This window comes from Pelophylax lessonae, assembly GCF_965119305.1.
Source record: "Pelophylax lessonae genome assembly, chromosome: 8".
NCBI classification, from domain to species: Eukaryota; Metazoa; Chordata; class Amphibia; order Anura; family Ranidae; genus Pelophylax; species Pelophylax lessonae.
Window position 1 is genome coordinate 263,236,987 of NC_138775.1, and position 23,883 is coordinate 263,260,869.

A 23,883-nucleotide genomic window follows, 5' to 3' on the forward strand; every position below is an offset into this window, starting at 1 on the left:
TAAATAGTGGGGACAACCAAAGTGTCCCCTTGGGGTCCCTAAGCAAGTTGCTTTTCCACCAGTATTAGACCCTCCGGTTTCCAGATTTAACAAGGCAACCATGATTCTGGTTGAAGAGTCCCCGGCCTTTAATGACCCGGCTGACAGGAATGCAGAGGATGTGGCCCGCAATATGTACACCCTGGCTGGTTCGGCACTGAGGCTGATATTCCCCAATGCCCTGGTGTCGCAGTCTCTGACCGAATAGGCTAGGCTTTTGCTGGTCCAGGGGCTGCAAATTATCTGTGATGCCTCTGCGGCTCCCCTAGTGGCTCAGGTCTCTGTTATGGCAGTGGTCCTTCCGAGTGTCTTTTGGCTCTAATGCTTACAGGCTCTTTTTGGGGCGGTGTAAAACCTTTTACTTCAAAGGGTGATTGTCCCGGTTCCGACTTTCGAACATTTTCAGGGATTTTTTGGGGATCTCTTGCTGCCAAGGTCAGGTCACAACCATAAGCACTATGTTTGGAGAGGAAGAATACTATCCCCACTGTGAAGAATGGTGGTAGCTCACTGATGTTTTTGGGGGTGTGTGAGCTCTAAAGGCACGAGGAATCTTGTGAAAATTGATGGCAAGATGCAGCATGTATCCATGTATAACCATGTGTAACCATGTATACTGGCAAACTTTTTGCATTCTTCTGCACGATAACTGCGCATGGGACTCTTTTGGACTTTCCAGCATGAGAATGACCCTAAGCACAAGGCCAAGTTGATCCCCCAATGGCTACAGCAGAAAAAGGTGAAGGTTTTGGAGTACCAATCACAGTCTCCTGAGTTTAATATCATCAAGCCACTCTAGGGAGATCTCAAGCAAGCATTTCATGCAAGACAACCAAAGACTTTGCATGACCTGGAGGCATTTTGCCAGGATGAATGGGCACCTACACCACCTGCAAAAATTCAGTGCCTCATAGACCACTATTGCAAAAGACCGCACACTGACATTGATGCTAAATGGTGTAATACACAGTACTAAAAACTAAGGGTATGCAGACTTTTGAACAGGGGTCATTTGTTTACTTGTTACCATGTTTTGTTTTATGATTGTGCCATTCTGTTATGACCTACAGTTGAATATAGGAGTGTGGAGAATAGGGCGCTTTGGATAACAAGGAGACTTTGACAAACAGTACATGACTGTCTCATGAAATGTGATTAATGCACCACAGCAGCACTTCAGAAGAAGGAAGCACACTCTATGGGAAAAGCAGAAGGCGCTTCTAGGTGCAGTAATAAGACAAAAATAAAAAAATAAAAACACTTACAAGATGAAAGTGAAAAACAGGCATGTCAATGAATCCATAACGTCAAGCGGGAAGCCTCCTGGGGGTAAAGACAGCTGCAGGTGGAAATTCCAGCCGACCAGCAGTGGGAAACCCTGTGTCCCTGATCCAAGATGGAGAAACGAGCTGTCAGGACCACCATGGAATACAGGCAACTGGAATTGACGTCAGAGGGGACGGGAAATGTTTCGGAGCATGCCCAGTCGCTCCTTCTTCAAACCCTTGCATTACTCCATTGACTAGGTATGCTCTGAATCATGTTCCGCCCACTCTGACATCACTTTAGCTGTTTACTCCCAGGAGGCATCCTGCTGGATGTTATGGACACATTGATATGCCTGTTTTTCACTTTCTGTCATGGTCTTACCTTCTTGCTGTTCTCCTTCGTTTGACATGTGCTGGCGGCCATCTTGGTTTCTGGGTTTCTTGTAGCCTCCTACTCTGCGGCTCCTCCTTCCCACTGGGAGGAGCTGGATGCCTAGCTCATATATATAGGAGGTCTGTGGCTTCAGTTCCTTGCTTGGTCCTCCTGAGTTCACATGCTTCTAAGACTGCTGCTGCTTCTGGTTCCTGATTCTGGCTTCGTCTGACTACCCTGCTGGTTCCTGATCCTGGCTTCGTCTGTCTACCCTGCTGGTTCCTGATCCCGGCTTCGTCTGACTACCCTCCTGGTTCCTGACCTCTGGTTTCGCAAGGACTCTGCCTCAGTTTCGCCATCCGTTTGGACTTTTGCTTTACAGCTTGATTTTCAATAAAGCCTTCTTATTTTCACTTATCTGTTGTTGTACGTTTGGTTCATGGTTCCGTGACATTAGGACCAAGCCATGAATTCTGACGGTACAGGGCCATCCTCACTACCCACGCTGGTTGCCAGACTTGATCAGCAGGATCACCTGTTGGGTCGGTTCGCCGTGGCGTTGCAAACCCTGCTTGAACGCACGGCTCATTTCGCTGCCGATGGGTCGGTTGTCGCTCCTGGGCCCGCTCCTACTGCCGCTCCGGTTGTTGCGCCAGAGTCTACCCCGACACCTGTTGTTGCGCCTGCGGTGTTTCGGGGTATGACCGGTTCTGCCCCCCTTCCACAGCGCTTTGGGGGAGAGCCAACTCAGTGCTGAGGTTTCCTTAACCAGGTGGGCATTTATTTCGAGTTGCTGCCACATGCCTTTCCTACTGAGAGATCAAAGGTGGGCTTCTTAATTTCGCTGCTCTCGGACAAGGTCTTGGCCTGGGCCAGCCCTTTATGGGAGAACAACAATCCGGTGGTTGCCGAGTTTTCCGGTTTTGTTGCTTCTCTTCGGAGGGTATTCGATGTGCCGGCTCGTGCTGCCTCTGCTGCGAAGCTCCTTATGTCCATCAGACAGGGTTCACGATCCGTAGCTGAATACGCCATTGAGTTTCGTACCCTGGCAGCAGAGGTGGGCTGGAATAATGAGGCTCTGGTCGCTGCTTTCTCTCATGGTCTCTCGGATGCCTTGAAGGATGAGGTTGCAGCTAAGGACCTACCAGTGGAGCTCGAGTCTCTTATTTCTTTCCTGATTTTGATTGACACCAGACTCAGGGAGAGACCTTCCTTTAAGGAGAGTCTGCGGAGGCCTCCTAACAGATTGGCGCCTACCTTTGCTGTCCCACCCGTGCCTCCCTCTCCTCCCACGCCTCCTGGGGATGACCTGGCTGGGGATGAACCCATGCAGCTGGGCTTTGCTCGCCTGTCCGAGGGGGAGAGGGTACTCCGGAGACGCGAGGGCCGATGCATGTACTGTGGTCTCGGTGGGCATTTTCGGTTGGCATGTCCGAACCGTCCGGGAAACGCTCGCACCTGAGATCCTGTCGGGGGCAGATCTTGGGTGGAGTCTCCTCGTCCCCGGTTTCCCGTGTTGACAAACCACTGATCACTGTTGTCCTCTCCTGGGTCGGGGGCTCAGTGACGACCCAGGCGTTGGTGGACTCCGGTGCTGGTGGTTTGTTCATTGATAGTGTGTTCGCTGCCGCCAATTCCATTCCTCTGCAGGCCCGAGGTTCTCCACTGGCTCTTGAGGCGATAGACGGCAGACCCCTTCTGCCGCCACACGTGACTCATGAGACCCTTCCAGTGGGGATAGCCATTGGTGCCGTTCACAGAGAGTCGGTCTGCTTCCAAGTTATTTCGTCTCCACACTACTCGGTGGTCTTGGGGTACCCCTGGCTCCAGAAGCATAATCCAACTTTCGATTGGAGATCGGCCGAGATCCTCTCGTGGTCACCACAGTGTGGGGCTAGTTGCATCCATGGGCCTGTCAAGTTGCTGTGTACTTCCTCTGACTCTCTGTTGCCTCCTGAATACGAGGAGTCCCGGGATGTATTCGATAAGGTGCGCGCGGTTGCCCTACCTCCGCACCGCCCATACGATTGTGCCATCGAGTTACAACCTGGTGCCGTTCCTCCTCGTGGCAAGGTCTATCCACTGTCGGTAGCGGAGAATGAGGCCATGGAGGAGTACGTGAAGGAGGCGCTTTCACGCGGACACATTCGCAAATCCTCGTCCCCGGCAGGGGCTGGATTTTTCTTTGTGAAAAAGAAGGGCGGTGAGTTGAGGCCTTGCATCGATTACAGGGGTCTCAATCGCATCACGATCAAGAACGCTTACCCGATACCCTTGATTTCCGAGCTGTTCGATCGCCTTAAAGGGGCCACGGTCTTTACCAAACTCGACCTGAGGGCGGCATATAACCTCGTAAGGATCAAGGCGGGCGATGAGTGGAAGACCGCGTTTAACACCAGGACCGGTCATTATGAATCCTTGGTTATGCCCTTTGGGTTGTGCAATGCGCCCGCAGTCTTTCAGGAATTCATCAACAATGTTTTCCGTGACCTGTTGCAGCAGTGTGTGGTGGTCTATTTGGATGACATCTTGGTATATTCTGAATCCATGGAGACCCACATTCTGGATGTCAGACGAGTGTTGCAACGGTTACGAGAGAACAAGCTGTTCGGTAAGCTTGAGAAATGCGAATTTCACCGATCCCAGGTAACCTTCTTAGGTTACATCATTTCCGCTGAGGGGTTCTCCATGGATCCTGAGAAGGTTTCGGCTGTCTTACAGTGGCCCCAGCCCAGTGGTCTTCGCTCCCTGCAGCGCTTTTTGGGCTTCGCCAATTATTATCGGAAGTTCATCAGGGACTTTTCCATGCTAGCCAAGCCTCTCACGGATCTGACCAGGAAGGGCAGTAATTCCCAGGTCTGGCCGCTCGAGGCCATCCAAGCTTTTGAGGCTCTAAAGTCCGCCTTTGTGTCGGCTCCGATTCTGTCGCATCCCAACCCTGGGTTGCCCTTTGTCCTCGAGGTGGACGCGTCTGAGACGGGAGTAGGCGCCCTTCTGTCTCAGCGTAGAACACCAGAGGGTCCTCTGCTTCCTTGTGGGTTTTACTCCCGGAAACTGTCTTCCGCGGAGTGCAACTATCAGATTGGTGACAGGGAGTTATTGGCCATCGTGCAGGCCCTTAAAGAATGGAGGCACTTGCTCGAGGGTTCGGTGGTTCCGGTCCTCATCCTGATGGACCACAAGAATCTGACCTACCTTTCTGAGGCCAAGAGATTGACACCACGTCAGGCCAGATGGGCTCTGTTCTTGTCACGTTTTAATTACGTGGTCTCCTACCTACCCGGTTCCAAGAACATCAGGGCGGATGCCTTATCACGGCAGTACTCCGACCTGTCCAGGGAGGAGTCGATTCCGACTTCGGTCATACCTCCGAATCAGATCCTGGCCGCCATTCGCACCAGCCTGACCTCTCCTCTGGGTGAGCAGATTTTGGCGGCTCAATCTGGTGCTCCCTCTGGGAGACCCAACGGCAGATGTTTTGTGCCTGAGGAGTTGCGCACTCGGTTGTTGCGAACCTACCACAACTCCAAGACCGCGGGGCATCCTGGAAAGAATCAGCTGTCCTGGGCTGTTTCACGTCTGTTCTGGTGGCCTTCCCTACGTTCCGACATCGCCGCATATGTAGCGGCATGCTCCGTTTGTGCCCAGAGTAAGTCCCCTCGGCACCTTCCGTTGGGCCTTCTGCAACCCATAGCCACCGGGGAGCGCCCATGGTCACACCTGGGGATGGATTTCATTGTGGACCTCCCTGCATCCCGAGGCCATACGGTCATTCTCATGATTGTGGATCGGTTTTCCAAAATGTGCCACTGTGTTCCTCTCAAGAAGTTACCCTCTGCACAGGAGTCGGCCACGATTTTTGCCAGGGAGGTCTTCCGGTTGCACGGTTTGCCCAAGGAGATTGTGTCGGATCGGGGGAGTCAGTTTGTGTCCAGGTTCTGGCGCGCCTTTTGCTCCCAGTTGGGGATTCATCTCTCCTTCTCCTCGGCCTACCACCCTCAGTCCAATGGGGCCGCAGAACGATCCAATCAGGCCTTGGAGCAATTCCTTCGTTGCTATGTCTCCGATCACCAAGACAATTGGGTTGACCTCCTGCCTTGGGCTGAGTTTGCCAGGAACACGGCGGTGAACTCTTCCTCTGGTACGTCTCCCTTCATGGCCAATTATGGGTTCCAACCTGCCGTGTTACCGGAGGTATTCTCTCCCCAGGATATTCCGGCTGTGGAGGATCACCTTTCCGTCCTACGTGCTTCTTGGGTACAGATCCAGAAGTCCCTTGAGGTCTCCGCGCAGCGCCAGAGACTCCAGGCTGATCGCAGACGAGCGCCTGCTCCTTCCTACCAGGCCGGAGACCGTGTATGGTTGTCCACCCGCAACCTCAACCTTCGAGTGCCCACTCCCAAGCTGGCGCCTCGCTTTGTTGGTCCCTTCCGAGTGCTTCGCAGGGTAAACCCAGTAGCCTATGCCCTTGCGCTTCCTCCTGGCATGCGGATCTCCAACGTGTTTCATGTCTCCCTGTTGAAGCCACTGGTGTGTAATCATTTCACTTCCTCGGTTCCTCGGCCTCGTCCGGTCCAAGTGGGCAATCGTGAGGAGTATGAGGTGAGCAATATCCTGGACTCACGCCTGGTCCGCGGTCGGGTGCAGTTTTTGGTTAATTGGCGTGGTTATGGTCCAGAGGAGCGTTCCTGGGTTCCCTCCGCAGATGTCCATGCTCCTGCCTTGCTCCGTGCCTTCCACGCACGCTTCCCTCAGAAACCGTTCTTTACTCCGCGGAGGAGGGGCCCTTGAGGGGGAGGTACTGTCATGGTCTTACCTTCTTGCTGTTCTCCTTCGTTTGACATGTGCTGGCGGCCATCTTGGTTTCTGGGTTTCTTGTAGCCTCCTACTCTGCGTCTCCTCCTTCCCACTGGGAGGAGCTGGATGCCTAGCTCATATATATAGGAGGTCTGTGGCTTCAGTTCCTTGCTTGGTCCTCCTGAGTTCACATGCTTCTAAGACTGCTGCTGCTTCTGGTTCCTGATTCTGGCTTCGTCTGACTACCCTGCTGGTTCCTGATCCTGGCTTCGTCTGTCTACCCTGCTGGTTCCTGATCCCGGCTTCGTCTGACTACCCTCCTGGTTCCTGACCTCTGGTTTCGCAAGGACTCTGCCTCAGTTTCGCCATCCGTTTGGACTTTTGCTTTACAGCTTGATTTTCAATAAAGCCTTCTTATTTTCACTTATCTGTTGTTGTACGTTTGGTTCATGGTTCCGTGACACTTTCATCTTGTAAGTGTTTTTGACCCTTCCTTGTCATTGAAGTGTTTTATTACTGTACTTAGAAGCACCTTCTCTGCTTTGTTTTACAGTTTAATATGAATCCCATAAGAAGAAAATAAATTGTCTTTTGCCGACCCATTCATGTTTTTTTTTTTTAAATGGTACATACTGTATAGTCCCAATTCTCTAAGGGTATGCAAAATTTTGAGAATGTAGCATAATGAAACGGGTAGGGCAGGGCAAGGACGCTGACGTCCCCATGCTGAGACCGGAGACGAATGAGCTACAATATCTGGTGTTTAACCTTAGTGTCGGGAGGACACTCAGGCCATGTGAGTGGAATATTTGTGATTTTTTTAAAAACCTTTTTACGATTTACGCGATGGAAGCCTCCTTCCCTTTTCCATTTATAGAACCTGCAGGCATTTATTTCCTAGAAGAATGGGCAGTTTTACCAGATAAGATAAATAAATCACTGAAGGGTAAGTTTGGCATTCTTAATAGGCTTCTTGTCTGTGGACCACAGAGGCAGAGAAGGCAGTTTTCACCAGTATAGTTATAACAATAAAATGTCCTGTGTTGTCAATTACCATATTTATCGGCGTATAACACGCTCTGGCGTATAACACACACCTCAATTTTAGGAGGGAAATTTTAGGTAAAAAGCTTAAATTTGAAAGAAACTGCTTTGAACTCAGAACTTTTTTTTAATCAAATGCAGCCTCACCAGTGCCCATGAATGCAACCTCATCAGCGCAGTGTTTATAAATGCAGCCTTGCCAGCGTAGTGTCCAGCAATGCGGTCACGCCAGCGCAGTGTCCTGTATTGCTGTCTCGCCAGCGCCGTGTCCAGTGTTGCTGCCTTGCCAGTGGGGGTGGGCCAGGCTGAGGAGAAGGGAGGACGAGCGGCCGCTGTCATCTGAAGTCCAGACGCCTATGATAGACGTCACACGTCCCGGCATTGGGTCACTGTGCTGTCTATCATAGGAGGCGGGACTTCCTATTACAGCAACCGCTTGCCCTTCCTTCTGCTCGGCCCGGCCCACCCCCCTCTGCCTCTCAGCACTGCCTGGCCTTTTTTTTTTTTATACATCAGCGTACAACATGCACTGCTGTTTTGCCCTCCATTTTTAGGAAGAAAAAGTGCGTGTTATAAACATGGTATATAGAAATCCTTATGACTTTTGTACTGAATTTTATATTTTGTCTATAGTTAGTCACACAGCTTTTTTTTAGTTTTTATAAGGTTTAAAAATTCCGTTGCCATCTTTGTCTCTATTGGGAGGGTCTTCCATGCTGGTTGGGTTCGGTGACCCATGACATCAAGGCATAAAGTGGTGGGAAATCCAGCATTTTACAATTGTCACAATGCTGAAATAGACATGGTGACACCTGAGGTGGTGCCAAGTAGGAAAAAACCTCTAAATATTGGAATATTTTCTGCTCATTTCTTGTCATGCCTCTGGGACAATAAGCAAAGAAAAATTTCCCAATACTGACAATAAAGACTTCATAAGGGTCTGGCCTGTACATGTACTATCCAAAATAAATAAATAAATAAAAAAAAAATAAGGATATTTAAAAATGAGTTCTAGGTATAGCAATTTTTTTGTAGTTATATGCTTTGACCAGTGTAAGTATGTGACATACCCGTGGGATCCTAATGGAAGCTGGAAATCCCTGTAGTAGGCACCACGAGTCCAGTGATCTCCTCTAGCCTCCAGGTCCGGTGTCAAGTTGCTTGTCCTGCTGCCTTGTGAACACAGGAAGTAATTTGTTGGGTGCGGGCACCATTCAGGCAACACTTTGCAATTTCTCAAAGAAGGAAAAGCGGGCGAGAGAATTAGCGCCAGCAGACATGGGGAAGGGGATCCGGCTAGCAATTCAATTTTAATAAAAAAAAAAAATTATTATAATTTGAAGGGTTAAATGTGCGTTTGAGAATTTGGAGACACTGCCCCTTTAAGAGAGTAGCGCAGTTCGGGCAGGAAAGTTCTAGAAGTTTCAGTCACCCTCTATATAAGGGGGTCCGCACTGGGGGTCTTTCACATTCCTGACAGGACGCTGCCGGACGAGCTCCCCTCCCGTCGCAGGCACTTTATGTGGTACTGTCACCCTTGAATCAAGGGGGAACTTTTGGTTTGGTTAATACTTGAGTTATATATTTACCGCTTGAGTTCTGTGACTAAGCGAGATTTATTTATTTATTTTTTATATTTAATATACAGATTGTATATTTTGGTTTGATCTAATATTGGATTGTTTGTTGAATAAATAATTTAAAGATTTTAAATAAAATTATATATATAATAAATAAAACCAATAAAGTGCCGCGGCCATTTCTATGCCAAAACAAAGTTGGTGATTTGTGTGTTTATTTATTAGAATAAGTTTAGGGTGACTTTGCATCCTCCTTTCCCATGAAAAGCATTCTCTGATTGGATTAGGCAGAGAGGAGGGGTGGTGATGTCACAAACTCCACCTTGTCCAATTAGAGAACATTTTGAAATCATTGAGACAATGGAAAGTGTTCTCTGAATGGCACCCAGGCAGACCAGGCCAAATCCTGTGTTCAGTAAGTAGCAGGGCAGCTATCTCACACATACATACAGTACTTACATTGGTCCAAGATGGACCAATGTAACTATGTAAAAATTTCCATACCTAGAATCCAGTTTTAATCTACTTACAACCAATTTGGAAAGTGCTCATTGAAAGGGGCAAAGCAAGTAATTGTAAACCCTATGTAAATTATTTTTCTAAAGCACTGTGTATCTTAAACAGTTGCCATTTTTGCTATTAATAAATACCGTATTTATCGGCGTATAACACGCACTTTTTCCTCCTAAAAATGGAGGAAAAAGCAGCAGTGCGTGTTATACGCCGATCTTAAAAAAAAAAAACGGCCAGGAAGCATTGCCGAGAGCAGAAGGGGCGGGTCGGGCCGAGGAGAAGGAAGGACGAGCTGTCATAAGAGCAGAAGGGGGCGGGCCGGGCCGAGGAGAAGGGAGAACGAGCGAGCTCAGTCATCGGAAGTCCCGCCTATGACAGACGTCGCACGTCTCGGCAGAGGAGGCGGGACTTCCGATGACTGCGCTCGCTCGTTCTTCCTGCTCCTCGGCCCGGCCCGCCCCCTTCTGCTCTTATGACAGACAGCTAGTCCTTCCTTCTCCTCGACCCGGCCCGCCCCTTCTGCGCTCTGCAATGCTTCCCGGCCTTTTCAAATATGGTCAGTTCCAATGGCGCTTGCGAGGCTGCATATTTGCGCATTGCGCTTGCGAGGCTGCATAATGGACACTGCTGGTGGGCTGCATAATGGACACTGCTGGTGGGCTGCATAATGGACACTGCTGGTGGGCTGCATAATGGACACTGCTGGTGGGCTGCATTATGGACACTGCTGGTGGGCTGCATAATGGACACTGCTGGTGGGCTGCATAATGGACACTGCTGGTGGGCTGCATGCATGGACACTGCTGGTGGGCTGCATGCATGGACACTGCTGGTGGGCTGCATTTATGGACACTGCTGGTGGGCTGCATGCATGGACACTGCTGGTGGGCTGCATGCATGGACACTGCTGGTGGGCTGCATTTATGGACACTGCTGGTGGGCTGCATAATGGACACTGCTGGTGGGCTGCATTTATGGACACTGCTGGTGGGCTGCATGCATGGACACTGCTGGTGGGCTGCATGCATGGACACTGCTGGTGGGCTGCATTTATGGACACTGCTGGTAGGCTGCATGCATGGACACTGCTGGTGGCCTGCATTTATGGACACTGCTGGTGGGCTGCATCTAAGGACACTGCTGGTGAGACTGCATATATGGACACTGCTGATGAAGATGCATTGTTGGACTGCTGGTGAGGTTGCATTCATGGGCACTGGTGAGATATCATTTGATTTAAAAAAAAAAAAAAAAATGTTCTGAGTTCAAAGCTGTTTATTTTAAATTTAAGCTTTTTTCCTGAAATTTCTCTCCAAATATTGGGGTGCGTGTTATACGCCGGCGCGTGTTATACGCCGATAAATACGGTACTTGTTTTCAAAATAATTTCATCCTTTTTTGCATCTCTGTGCTGATGATCTCATTCAGCCTTTTTGCAACCATTTCCTGTCTATATGCACTTTAGCGGTGGTTGCATGGCATATGTCAGGGCAGGTTTCCTGCGTAGTTTCTCCAGCAAAAGCCCATATCAAAATGCAGGAGCACAACGTATGGGCAGGGATTGAATGGTTACCCCATAACAGAAAGTGCCTGAAAAAGGACCCTTATGGCAGGATCACCGGTTGAAAAAGCTGAAGATTTTAAAATTACAGTATATTAAAGCTTATATGACATTTTAAATTATTGGCTTTACATACTGTATACCTTAATTATATACTAAATAAACACACCTTGCCCAGCTCTTGTTTCACCAGCAAAAGAAACCTAATTAGAACACAAGGGCACCACTGAGATAGTTAAATAAACCCAATTGCATTTGAAATTTTTGTTCTAGGCAAAGGTTCAGTAAAACTCTTATGCTCCAGATAGATGTGCTAAAGATGGCCATGTAATATATACTTGGATCTATTTGATTCTCATCACTGTTGGTCATCGCCTGGTTCATTGACTCTATAATATTACTCTTCATACCTTTGAGACGTCCTTTGTATGAGAAGATAAGATGTCCATTTAGTTCCATGGCAGCGATTATGCTCAGCCGCTCCTCTCCTAATTAATACTTATGCTTGACAACCATTAAAGTGTTCTAATCCTGGCTGGGTATTATTCTAAATAAGGATTAATACCGAGCTCACAATGGCATGGTGCGCAGAGGACAATGATTACACAGCCTGGATTCGATGGGAGCCCAGCCTTGGTGAAGGGTGCAGTGCAACTTATATAGAGAACAGAGTTAGCTATTTAGATGATGCTTTAATGGCTTTCCGGGAAATGTAATAAGCATTTTATTGACAGAGCCATTTGATAAATGTCATTTAGAGGCAACGTTCTCTTTGGAGTCTTTTAAATATATTTTTTAAGAACTCCAGGCAGATACATAAAGGCACAATTTAGTTTATATATTCTATCAAGATTAATTAAATCATTTTTTAGTTTAGCATTCAATAGTTTTTTATTGAGTTTAAACAAAACAGTACAATAGTAAAACATAAAATATAAAATATAGAAAAAGGGGTAGCATACAGAAAAGTACCACGCACCAGAACAGTGTATGCCAGAACATGACTCATAACATTATTGGCAACTAGGAAGTCAATAATAAAAGTTAAACAGCAAGATACAACAAGTCCCAAAACTGAGGCTCCTCAAAAGGAGGTACATCTAGAGTCCAGAGGACCCACCAAGCCCACTATCAGACCGGCCAGTAGGGGCCCCGCCCCAGACACCCCGAATGGGCACAAACTGTGTCCACGAAAGGGCGAAGCCCCCCCCCAACCCTCCTCCCCCAGAAGAGGAAACCAATGGGCTCCCACCCATGGCCAAATAATATATAACGACCCAGACCCATAGCAGGAAATAATTTTTTAGTTTAGCTAGTGTAATTACCTGAAATTTGTCTTTGTCACACAACAGCTAAAAGCTGGAATCAGGCTTACAGTGGGAGTGCCTGCTCTAAAAGCTAATTAGTGGGTACCTAAGCTAGTATGGGAGGGGGAGCTAAGGGTAGGTGTCATAGGGATTGGAAAATGAACCAGCAAAGTGAATACATTGAGCCCATTGGGCATTAAAGTGGTTCTAAAGGCTGAAGTTTTGTGCAGCAACTCCCCCCAGCCCCCCAACGTTACCTAAGTCCCTCCGATCCAGCGATATTCATGTAAGCCTCGGCTGTATGGACTTTCCTTCATTTTCTGAGACAGCAGTGGGAGTACATTGGCTCTTACTGCTGTCAGTCACAGCCAGTGAGCCAATGAGGAGAAAGTGGGGGCGGGGCTGAGCTGCAGCTCTATATGTCTTATGGGCGCATGGAGCAGCGGCACCAGGGCAAGCAGCTATCTCTGGGGGCACTGCTCGTGGGGGAAGAGCCAGGAGTGCCAGCGGGGAACCACTCAGATTACTTCTACAGTAAAACCCATTACCAGCTAAAAAATGTAATACCTGGAATGCCACAATCCTGCTGTAACCACTTCAACCTGAGGACATACAGGTACATCCTATTGGTGTAAAGTGGTAAAAGTTTATGCTGAGCTGCGGTGAATTGACAAGTGGAGTGGTGAGCTGTGTTGCAGAACAATGCAAAAAGTCTGCAATGAACCGCACATTACTGCTGTTGTGTTGTGAACAGGCTATAATGAAAGTAAAGGTTTTTGATGTGCCTTGCAATGTTTCTGCATTCTTCTTATGCAGAAAAGCACAGGTCAGCGCATCTAGTGTGGACACTCCCTTAAAGAAGGATTAAAGTCTCCCACAAAAAAAAAAAATCCTGAACAGTAGTCTGAATATAACTTAACAAGGGGTGTGCCACTTAGGTGCACAGCACTCTGCTTAAGTGCAAGGCACTGCTCAGCTACTGTGCGGGCATTTATGTCCCATGATGCATGGTGCTTGGCATCCAGTAAAGTAGGCCAGGAATAGAAGAGGAGGTAAGGAGGGAGCAATAGTGCTGTAAAATGCTCTGTGTCTCTTTATACACTCCCGCATTTGATGAGTCTCCCTCTATAGATCACTGTCAGAGCAGTAAGTCGGAAGTCCAGAGGGAGGAGAAACTCTGGCAGTGTAGTGTAGGATGTGTTGGCATATCCTACCAGTAGTTCTCCCTCCAGCAGGCATTATAGTGGTTACATTCCAAGCTTCATGGAGGCATGGAGCTTGAACAAGGTCTGGAGTGTGGTGGTAGATCATGGACCAAAGGATCCTGAGGAACTGACCAGGAGTTTCTGGTAAAGCTCAAATTTTCCACCGAAAAAGAAAAGAGAGGGAGGCTGGAGAGCCCTTATATTGTAGTAGATTCGTTCAAAAACAAAAATGCAGTGCTTCCACAATAAAAGGAAAAAAGGTCAAAATGGACTTAAAACTGTTGATGCTGCGGTCACCCAACTATGGGGGAACACGTGGCCTTCCTCGTGGAAAAAACCTGTCTTCACACCGGGTCAGTGGGGTTGCTCTGTATGACTCATGCATTCCCATCCTGGGTGCTCTAAGGGGGTTCTCAAGTGGGTGAATGAAGTAGTATAAAGAGTAAGCACAAAAAGGGCCCAAGGGTAGTTTGATTGGCAGAGGTGCCCGATGAGGTTGTTCAAAGGCTAGGCACAAGTCGTCTGCTTTAGAAGCTACATGTGATCCACCTAGATGACAATCACTGCCACAAGCTTTACACCACTTTTATCACCTTGAACTGAGGAAGTGGCAATTTAAAACCTCAAAACGCATTTTATTTGGTGAAATAAAGCAATTGTATGTTTTACTTAAGCAGACGACTCATGCCTATCCTTTGAACAACCTCATCGGGCACCTCAGAAAGGGCTTGTAGGTAGTTAGACTGGCAGACACTTTCCACTACTTTGGAGCTTAAACATAGCTATTGGAAATCTTTATTTTTTTAACTTTCCCCTGGAGGAACTTCACAGGTAATTAACAATTCCCTTCACAGTCAGCTAAAATCTGTTTTTGAGGGTCTAGGTACACATAAGCAAATACAATGGGGAGATTTTTTTCCCTCAATTTCTGCCCCAATGACCCCATAGAAAGTGAGCAAACTGCTCCCAACAAAAACCTGAAAACTTTTCTAACCCTTCCCCTTTAATGGCTAATTAACATAAGTGGTTTTAGGTTTAGCAGCCCTACCTAAACCTACTATACTCACTAACATAAGCCTGATCTACACACACAGGAAAGGGATTGTAAAAAGAACTGTGCAGATTGGAGAATTACCTGCAGAAATCTGGAGGAACCATCCCGTACACATTAATTGTATTGCAGAGTTCTAATGCAATGGACATGGTGAACCATCCGGTACTGAGCCAAGTATTTGAGATCTTCCTGAAAGGCAATGATAGACATACATTAGTTTCTATTGTTAACACAGTGCCTAGTTAGAGGGAAGAACTACAGAGACACAGCTGGTCTTGTAGATAACCATCCTTATTCCAGATTGATTTTTTTTAACAGGCAAGTTTACTCAAAAACAATGCGTACAGTAACATTAAACATTAGTGGCACATATCGTGGTCATACAGTGAAAAAATGACAACAGATGACACTGGTCACAATGACATAGTGGTCTATTAGAACATATACAATGCACTAGTAAGCATACTAGTTATACCAATCCAACCAAACTGGATTACCAAAGTCACCAACCAGACACTAAACACCCAGGAACAAATCCCCAGACCATATGAGTAGCCTTCATGGGAGGGGGGCAAGGAAGATGGGTGAAAAGGGCAGGGGAGGAGCACGGGGGGGGGGGTAAGAGGTGAAACGGGTAACTAAAAAGCTAGCAGGACTCCATCCCCAGGGGAGAGTAAAGATTGAAGGTCATCCAGCCAAGTGGCATTTTAAGAAATTTTCAGTGTTAAATCTCTGGCTTTAACCCATGAATCCAAGATTTTAGTACATTTCCTAGGGCAGTTTTGTGCACAATAAATACTGAATCAACAATCTCTGGGATTGAGAGGCTGAGTATGACTCTTCAGGTCCTGACTCCCCAGAAGTGGAAACCTCAGTTTGACCTTCTACAGGGTAATTTACAGATAATTCTTCCACATACCCTGCCCAATCCTGAACTGATTCAGCGGGTGGCTCAGGTGAGGGGGATCTATCAGGTTTCCACCCTCCTACTGGTGCTACAATCATGCCAGCAATCTTACCCTCAAGGCTGGCCAACACCGATCCCAAATCGTCCTTGGTGATGTATGCTGCGGCAGAAGCACTAGATGTGGCTACTATGCCTGACAACCATAATGGCTCAGATTGGCTAGTCGCCCTTCAGGGGAGGTAAACACAGAGGAAGCACGACTATCACCTTTAAGACACTGGCGAAAAAACGAAGGTACTTCCTTTGTAGGAGGGGCTATATAGGGGGACTTCCTGTCTGATTGGTTGCCAGTTTCCATTCACCTATAGGTGGCGTATAACCCATATGGTAATGAATATTGGCTCTGTGTCCCGTGATGTACGATAAAGAAAAAACTAGTTCAGCGTGTTATATCTTAGGAAACATCCCAGGCATGCACTGCTTCTACTATTGGGTACCCATTTTGTACACACAGGGGTTTCTGCAGCAAAGTGTAAAATTAGAATAAGTGACTCGGGCCTGATACAGTATGGTAATGAATTATGCATAGTGTGAAAACAGAAATCCCATAACAAATTCACACCAGATATGTCAGTAATAGAAAAGTGGTACACCTAAAGGTAAAAGGAAACGTGTCATTGTTACCAGGCTTGGACTGGGACAAAAAATAGGCTTGGGCATTTTAGACTGAACAGCCTTTTTTTTTTCAATTAAATTACAAATAATGCAACTAAATGTTTCTCAATGTCTTTTAGTAATATTTAGCCTGCTTCAGCCACTGAGGGCAGGGAAGATTATTCTCACAAACTTACTGTGAGAGGAAGACCAAGACCCCTGTGGACTTGTTGGAGCACCACCAACCAGTACCGCACCAGAGAAGAAGAATAAAGACAGTATCGGGCTATGTCCATAGTGTATCCTAAACATTTTGCATATCCTACATGATGTGCGTAGCCTGATACATCTTTATTCCTCCTCCGACAGGTTGCCTAGGCTACTAGCCTACTGTCCCTCCTACTGTTGTCCTCTACTGAGCCTACTGTCCTCCTCTATTGGCATTGGCATCTCTATGAGCACCATAAGGGATGACACACTGCAGCGGGAGGATTACTCACGCAGAGTAAGTTCCTGCCTCTGTCACAGTTCCTCCATGACCCCATATGGAGTACCAGACCCCATATGAAGGAGTGGGTTGGGGATGAGAAAAGAGATCCCTAGTCCTGTCTGCAGTCTCTCCTGTGCCCCCCTATCCCAGTACTTGTCTGCGGGTAGGTGTTTTGTGATGCCCGGTACCTTCCATGCCAGCAGTAGGACATTCAGGGCTCTGGGAGTTTCTGGGGATGCTGCGCCCACTTCAGGGGTCAGGGAGGTGGTGGAGGTCTTCACCCTTCCGGGGCTCTCAGTCCTAGATGCCCTTGCTGCTCGCCTTCCCTGCAGCCTCCTTCTCTGGGGCCGCCCGCTCACAGTGTGGGGATGATAGTCGGAGAAAGGAGCTATCACCCTGCCTGCACCCCAAGGACACTGCCACCACCATTAGGACATGCAGTCCAGAGTGCCCTATGGCCAGTCTGGGCCTGATTGTTACCCAGCATGGCCAAGACTCTGGTCTAGAGGTTGTCACCGTCCCCTGACTTCGCCAGTTTCTGTCACTGTTTGGGATAGTGTAGAAGTGCACTTTGGCCTGCAGCTAGCACTGCCTGTGGAAATTTTTTTGCAAAACATGCCTTTGCCTGTGCCTGTACCTGTACTCAGTTTGGCTCTGATGAAGAGGGCTCGACCCTAACAATTCGTTAGTCTTTGGATGCTACGAGGGCTTCCTACACCACTGGCTGAGGACTGTGGATCTTGAGGTGATCTCATTGGCACCATTATGCATGCCTATTCTTGCTATGAGTTTGTAAGTGGATTACTTTTTACCTTTCAATAAAAATTGTTTTGGTGATAATGCACTGGGTCGGTGCGCCTTTTCTTTTGTTGTTGTTTCTAGTGCTTGCAAGGACACCCACAAGTCCTGTGAGGACAGCAAGACATTTGGCATCACACGCATTAGTTGGGCAAGCTTAAAGAGAAAGACATATAAATATATATTCGCAGCCACCACAACTGAGCGCAGGACAGATATTTTAATAGACTGTGCCCAGCATCAGCTGACAGGTTTACTTAAATCCCACCTATTGCCGTAGCAGCTGGATAACATATATTTCAAACCGTACAGATCCTGCGGCACCAGAAAGTCCAGCCTCAAGAATGCTATTTTACTTCAGTGCCCTAATAGAAGCACCATCTCTGTAGGCTTTTTATCTATGTAGCCCTGCCCCTGAGGGAGTGGCTTGTTGCATGGGTATCCTCTTCACTTCTTGCGCCCTGAGCCTGCTCCAAGCCGTCTGACACTATTAGTTCTGTCTTCGTGAATAATTGAGACCACAAGTATTGCAGTGAATAACCAATTTACTGCTTTTGACTTTTGATGAAGAACAAGAATATGCAAACAGAATCAGAAATAACACAAATGTTGCTACGAAGATAGATCCTGAATTCCCAACCAAGGATTTAGGTCTTTTAGTTCAGCACTCAGCATCCAGAACACAGGCCACACATACATATACACAAATAAATGTGTATGTATGCTAGAGGATTGTGTTCAGCAACAATAACAATACTTTAATAATCTGGTATAATTAGAGAGGGACCACCGATAAAAGAGTGACTACACTTGGTAGCTTGGATGCAAAGTAGGCAATATAACAATATTAGAACAACTATCAGAGTGCACTCTGTGTACTAATGGGGGCCTCCTTTATGATGAATTGCAAGAGTCTCCTGGAGAGTGAGGCTTCACTTGTCTTCACCGGCAAGGAATTCCCTACAATCCGAGGAAAGTATTTGTAATCCAATAAAGGTAGAGATGATGAACTGTATTCCCCAAGGCAATCAATAGTTGTAATCCACAGAGAAGCAAATGTAATAAATCCTAATTTGTCACAACAGGTTAACAGCCTGGGAATGGATAAAGGGCTTAAGGCCTAACTCACCCACCTCGCACTATATGTATATCTGCATTTTCCAGTGGTTTGCTGAATGTCAGTATGGCCTTATGAAAGTACACAGTTTAGTGGCACTGCCCTGATTCAGCCTAGGTCTGTGTTTAATGGAGATGTGGATACTGGATGTCTCTCACCCAAACCGGGAGCTCCGCTCTCCTCTCCGACCAGGCCCCGCTCCTCTCAGAGTTTCCGTCCGCCTGTCAGCAATCTTCTGCTCGGCCAGGCCACCGAAAACTCCTCCGCTACTCACACCGCTGGCTTCACTCCAGTGTCCTCCACTAGGCCTCAGCTCTTCCCCTTCTTTTCAGTGCGCTGTCCTCAAGGCAAGGGAGCTAAATGGAGTCCCGCCCCCCTTTATATAGACACTCCCAGCAAGCTCCGGGCGTCCTATTGCTCCCTGGGAGAAGGGTCTCTCTCTCTTCCAGCAGTCTATAATCCTGATCCCTCCCGTACTACATCTCCCATAATGCCAAAGTCACTGTCTTTGCAGAACTTTAATAACAATAAACATTTTGAACAATACCAGCCGTGCGACCCAGCTACATCTAGAAAACTTGCTTTGACAGAGGTATGCAGTTGACCATCTCTGACTTTCTCTTGAACTAAATCACTGAGCTATATCAAGCACTGACGCCAGAAGTCCTGACCTGCATATTTGTCCCTGGCCAACCACAGACAAAAAAGAAAAATAAAGCCATTGTATCAAGATGGCACTTGGCAACATGACAACTGGCACTTTCAGAAAAGGATGTCTTGATCCTTGCTGTTGAATGTGTTTGGATAGGCAATGCTGTTAAAGTGTATCAGAAGGTGTAAAGAGCTGGGCAGTTTTAAAAGAAGTGTATCAGAAACCAAAGCTTTCAGATTGAGTATGGAAGAGTTAGAACCCCTGTCAGGATTTTATTGCTGCCTGTGCCTCCAGTACTGGATTTATAAACAGGTGTAGCATCCTGTAGTGTGCTACTAGTGTTAGTGCAGGCAAATTTATGTCATGACTCATGGTTAGTTTGTGAGTCTGATATTGGGTCAAAGAATTGAGAAGATACATTATATTCCAAAAGTATTGGGACGCCTGCCTTTATACGCACATGAATGTTAATGGCATCCCAGTCTTAGTCCGTAGGATTTATATCGAGTTGGCCCACCCTTTGCAGCTATAACAGCCTCAACCCTTCTGGGAAGGCTGTCCACAAGGTTTAGGAGTGTGTCTATGGGAATGTTTGACCATTCTTCCAGAAGCACATTTGTGAGGTCAAGCACTGATGTTGGACGAGAAGGTCTGGTTTGAAGTCTCCCCTTTAATTCATCACAAAGATGTTCTATTGGGTTGAGGTCAGGACTCTGTGCAGGCCAGTCAAGTTCCTTCACCCCAAACTTGCTCATCCACACTATATTGCCAAAAGTATTGGGCCACCCCTCCAAATAATTTAGTGGAGGGGAGATTATGAAGTGGGATTGTTTTTCAGGGGTTGGGCTTGGCCGCTTAGTTCCAGTGAAGGGAACTCTTAAGGCATCAGCATACCAAGATATTTTGGACAATTTAATGCCCCTAACTTTGTGGGAACAGTTTGGGGATGGCCCCTCCCTGTTCCAAAATGACTGCGCACCAGTGCACAAAGCAATGTCCATAAAGACATGGATGAGCGAGTTTGGGGTTTTATATAGTGCCAGCAGTCTGTTAAAGCTGCAAAGGGTGGGCCAACCTAATATTGAACCCTACGGACTAAGACTGGGATGCCACTAAAGTCCACGTGCGTGTAAAGGCAGGCCAATACTTTTGGCAATATAGTGTAGCTTCCAATAGGAACACTTACTTCAGTAACAACTGTCTAAGAAGAGACAGTTGTGGCTTTTTCTTACTATATCCAAAATGCAAAATGCGCTTTGACATAAAGAAATGATGTAAGGGACTCAGATTCATATTTTACCCCAGGGTAGAAAGCAAATTGGCAACATTACCAACCCGTTATATCAGATAATATGCAGTTTGGTGGATATAGCCAGAAGCTCTGGCACATCGCGGTCCCGTTGTCTCACAGCTTGGCTGGCTGGATGGATGGAGAAGAGAGGTTGGGACACGTATCTGCAATCCGATGCTTGTCTCCTAATAACGCTTAAACACTAGATGGTGGCCTGCCTTTCCCATCACTATCCAAATTACAGGGATTCACAGAAAAATGTCCATCTCAAAAAGCATGTATTACCTAATGTTTGAACACTGTAATTACAGCGCCTGAAAGGGATCTGGAGCACATTATTAACCAGACTCAAAACAAAATTCTGTATATGAATTGTGGGGAAACGAGAGTACTGTGAGCTGCAAGAATATTAAAGGGCCACTTAAGGCTACAGGTAATGTCATGCAAAGGGCTACCAGTGCCAGTAAGTGAATTTCCTCTGCCGACCTATTGGTGCCTAAATCCAGCCCAAATTATTTTAGCTTAGACTAGAGTAGGGAAGCGTTACAATCTCAGTCGTTTTTTTATATAGAAAAATAGAGGTAGATAATGCTGAATCCAAAAAAGGTTCAGCTCTTTAGGTTAAAGATAAGTTCATACTGTGGAGCACAACGACTCTGGTTAAGCAGCTCTCCAACATGAAGGTGCCTTAACAGGTTCCCGACTGTGCTATAGTCAAAAGAAGGTTACAGCGCAGTTGGCTAGTTCTGGGAGGGCATCCTCCTAGAACCCCGCAGGCCTCCTGCGGCGCGCATCAGGCGTGCTCTGTGATCGTTGTGTCCTTCAGACACAGCTGATCCCGGGTTGGAGTAAAGGGCCAATCACAATGGGCCTTTACCATGTGATCAGCTGTGTCCAATTACAGCTGATCACAATGTAAACAGACTTGAGGTTATCAGCAGTCCTTTCCTCACACGCTGTGTCTGTGGGAGGAAAGGAGAGCCTTTAACCGGCAAGCCTGTCAGCACACTGAGTACACTGATATTTAGAGTACTGATCATCAGTGCAGCCCCATCAGTGCTGCCTATCTGTGCCTCCTCATCAGTGCTGCCTCTCAGTGCCCACAAGTGCCCGTCAGTTTAGCCTCATCAGCGCACATCAGTGAGGAAGAAAAATTACCATGTGAACACTAGAAGGTGCAGGGAGAACAAGATAACCACATCAAATGTTTAGGAGTCCAAGAATATTTATTTCTTCAACCCATTGAGGGGAGATTTCCTAAAACTGGCACCCTCAGAATCTGGTGCAGCTGTGCATGGTAGCTAATCAGCTTCTAACTTTAGCTTGTTTAATTAGGTTTTAACATCAAAACCTGGAAGCTGATTGGTTTCTATGCAAAGCTGCACCGGATTTTGCACTTTCCAGTTTTAGTAAATCTCTTCCACTTTGTTTTCAAGGCTATAAAGCTCTCCCTTTATTAGGGCTTCAAGTGGAAGGCCAGTCAGACACTAACTTTACATTAACCTGCTCCCACCCCCATTCCAAGCTTATTATAACAACACTGTAAAGGAAAGATGTGTATACTTACTTAATGTAAGGTTGCTGCTAGTCTGGTCACATGGTCGCCTTCCAGAGCCGGTGTAACGTTAAAAAACCATACCCCGTGGAGAAACCATACCGTCGTCACTTCCGGTCTGAAACAGCTGAGCAGCGCAGCAGTGCGCATGCTCAGAGCCCCGGATACGTAAATGAACATGAAAGAATTTGACAAGTGCGCATGCTCGGTGGGCATGAAATTCTCACGGCACTGTGTCTAATGTAATACTTGCGGCGGGTACATTAAAACACTTCGGCTGCAACATCAATCATCTCCTCTGCTATCGCTGTAACTTCCCTCATCTCCGGTAATAAATATAAAAGCGGTGGCGGGAGTATGAGCTGTAAATGTGACGGCGATCGCGGCTCCGTGATCCGCTTTTATATTTAGTGACAGGGCAAAGAGCGGAGATGATTTATGTTGCAGATAAGCGGTTTTAATGTAAGCGCCGCAAGTTTAACTACCGTGAGAAATCCATACCCTCCGTAGCTGAACCGGAAGTGACGAGGGTATGGTTTTCTCACGGGTATGGTTTTTTCACGGAACACCGGATTCAGTGTAGAGGAGGGACAGCTGACAACGGCTGCCCCATAGTAAGCCTAGTGGTAACATGACTGCATAGACATTGCAGCTATTGTCGACGATTTCTCCTCTTCACTGAAGCCGACCAATGGAGTGACCATGTGACCGGACCAAAGCTCCCTCAGAATAGGTAATTATAGATTTCCTTCCTTTATAAAAGGAGTAGGCAAACTAAAAGTGATTTTAAAGTATTGTGTTTTTTTTTAACCACTTGACGACTGCTCACTGTGCCTCTACTGCGGCACAGTGGCTCGTTATCGTCCAGCGACGTAGTACTACGCCGCTGGACTCCTCCTCTTGTGGGCGGCGCTTGCGCGCCGCCGGAGGCTCGCTCCCGCTGTATTCAGTCACAGCGGGAGTCGGGCCAGGGGAGGAGATGCGGCGATCGCAGCTGCTCTTCCCTGATTGTCCCCGAGTTTGGAGATCCGCCCGCTTGTGTAAACAGAGCGGGCGGATCTCCTCAGTGACAGACAGTGACAGATTGCAGTGTTCAGCATAGCTGAACCTGCGATCTGTCCCTGTGTCACTCAGTCACCTCCCCCCACACACGTTAGTAAGCACCAGGCATACATTAACCCCTCCCTCTCCAATAAAATTAACCCCTTCCCTGCCAGTGTCATTTTTACAGTAACAGTGCATATTTATAGCACTGATTACTATAGAAATGTCACTGGTACCCCCAAAAGTGTCAAAAATGTCAGTCAAGGGTCCGATCTGTCCGCCGCAATGTCGCAGTCCTGCAAAAAAAAAAAAAAACGCAGATCGCCGCCATTACTCGTTAAAAAACACCAAAAATTACAGAAATCTTTCCCTTAGTTAGTAAACCCAATAACTTTTGCGCAAACCAATCAAAATACGCTTATTGTGATTTTTTTCACCAAACATAGGTAGCAGAAAACAAATTGGCCAAAAATTTTAAAAAATTTAGATTTTTAAATTTTTTTGGGGGGGAATTTCATATAAAAAAATGTGAAAAATATTGTTATTTTTTCAAAATGTACGCTCTTTTTTTGTTTATAGCGCAAAAAGTAAAAATTCCACAGGTGATCAAATACCACCAAAAGAAAGCTCTGTT

General features: G+C 47.0%; 1 protein-coding gene across 1 annotated transcript in view; it reads right to left on the reverse strand.

Moving 5' to 3' along the window:
* ST6GALNAC5 (ST6 N-acetylgalactosaminide alpha-2,6-sialyltransferase 5) overlaps positions 1-23,883 on the reverse strand; it is a 290,816-nt gene that overhangs the window by 21,385 nt on the left and 245,548 nt on the right. The window contains exon 4 of the mRNA XM_082266227.1: positions 14,823-14,930. Within this exon, the coding sequence (XP_082122353.1) occupies positions 14,823-14,930 (108 nt within the window). The remainder of the gene's footprint in view (positions 1-14,822; positions 14,931-23,883) is intronic.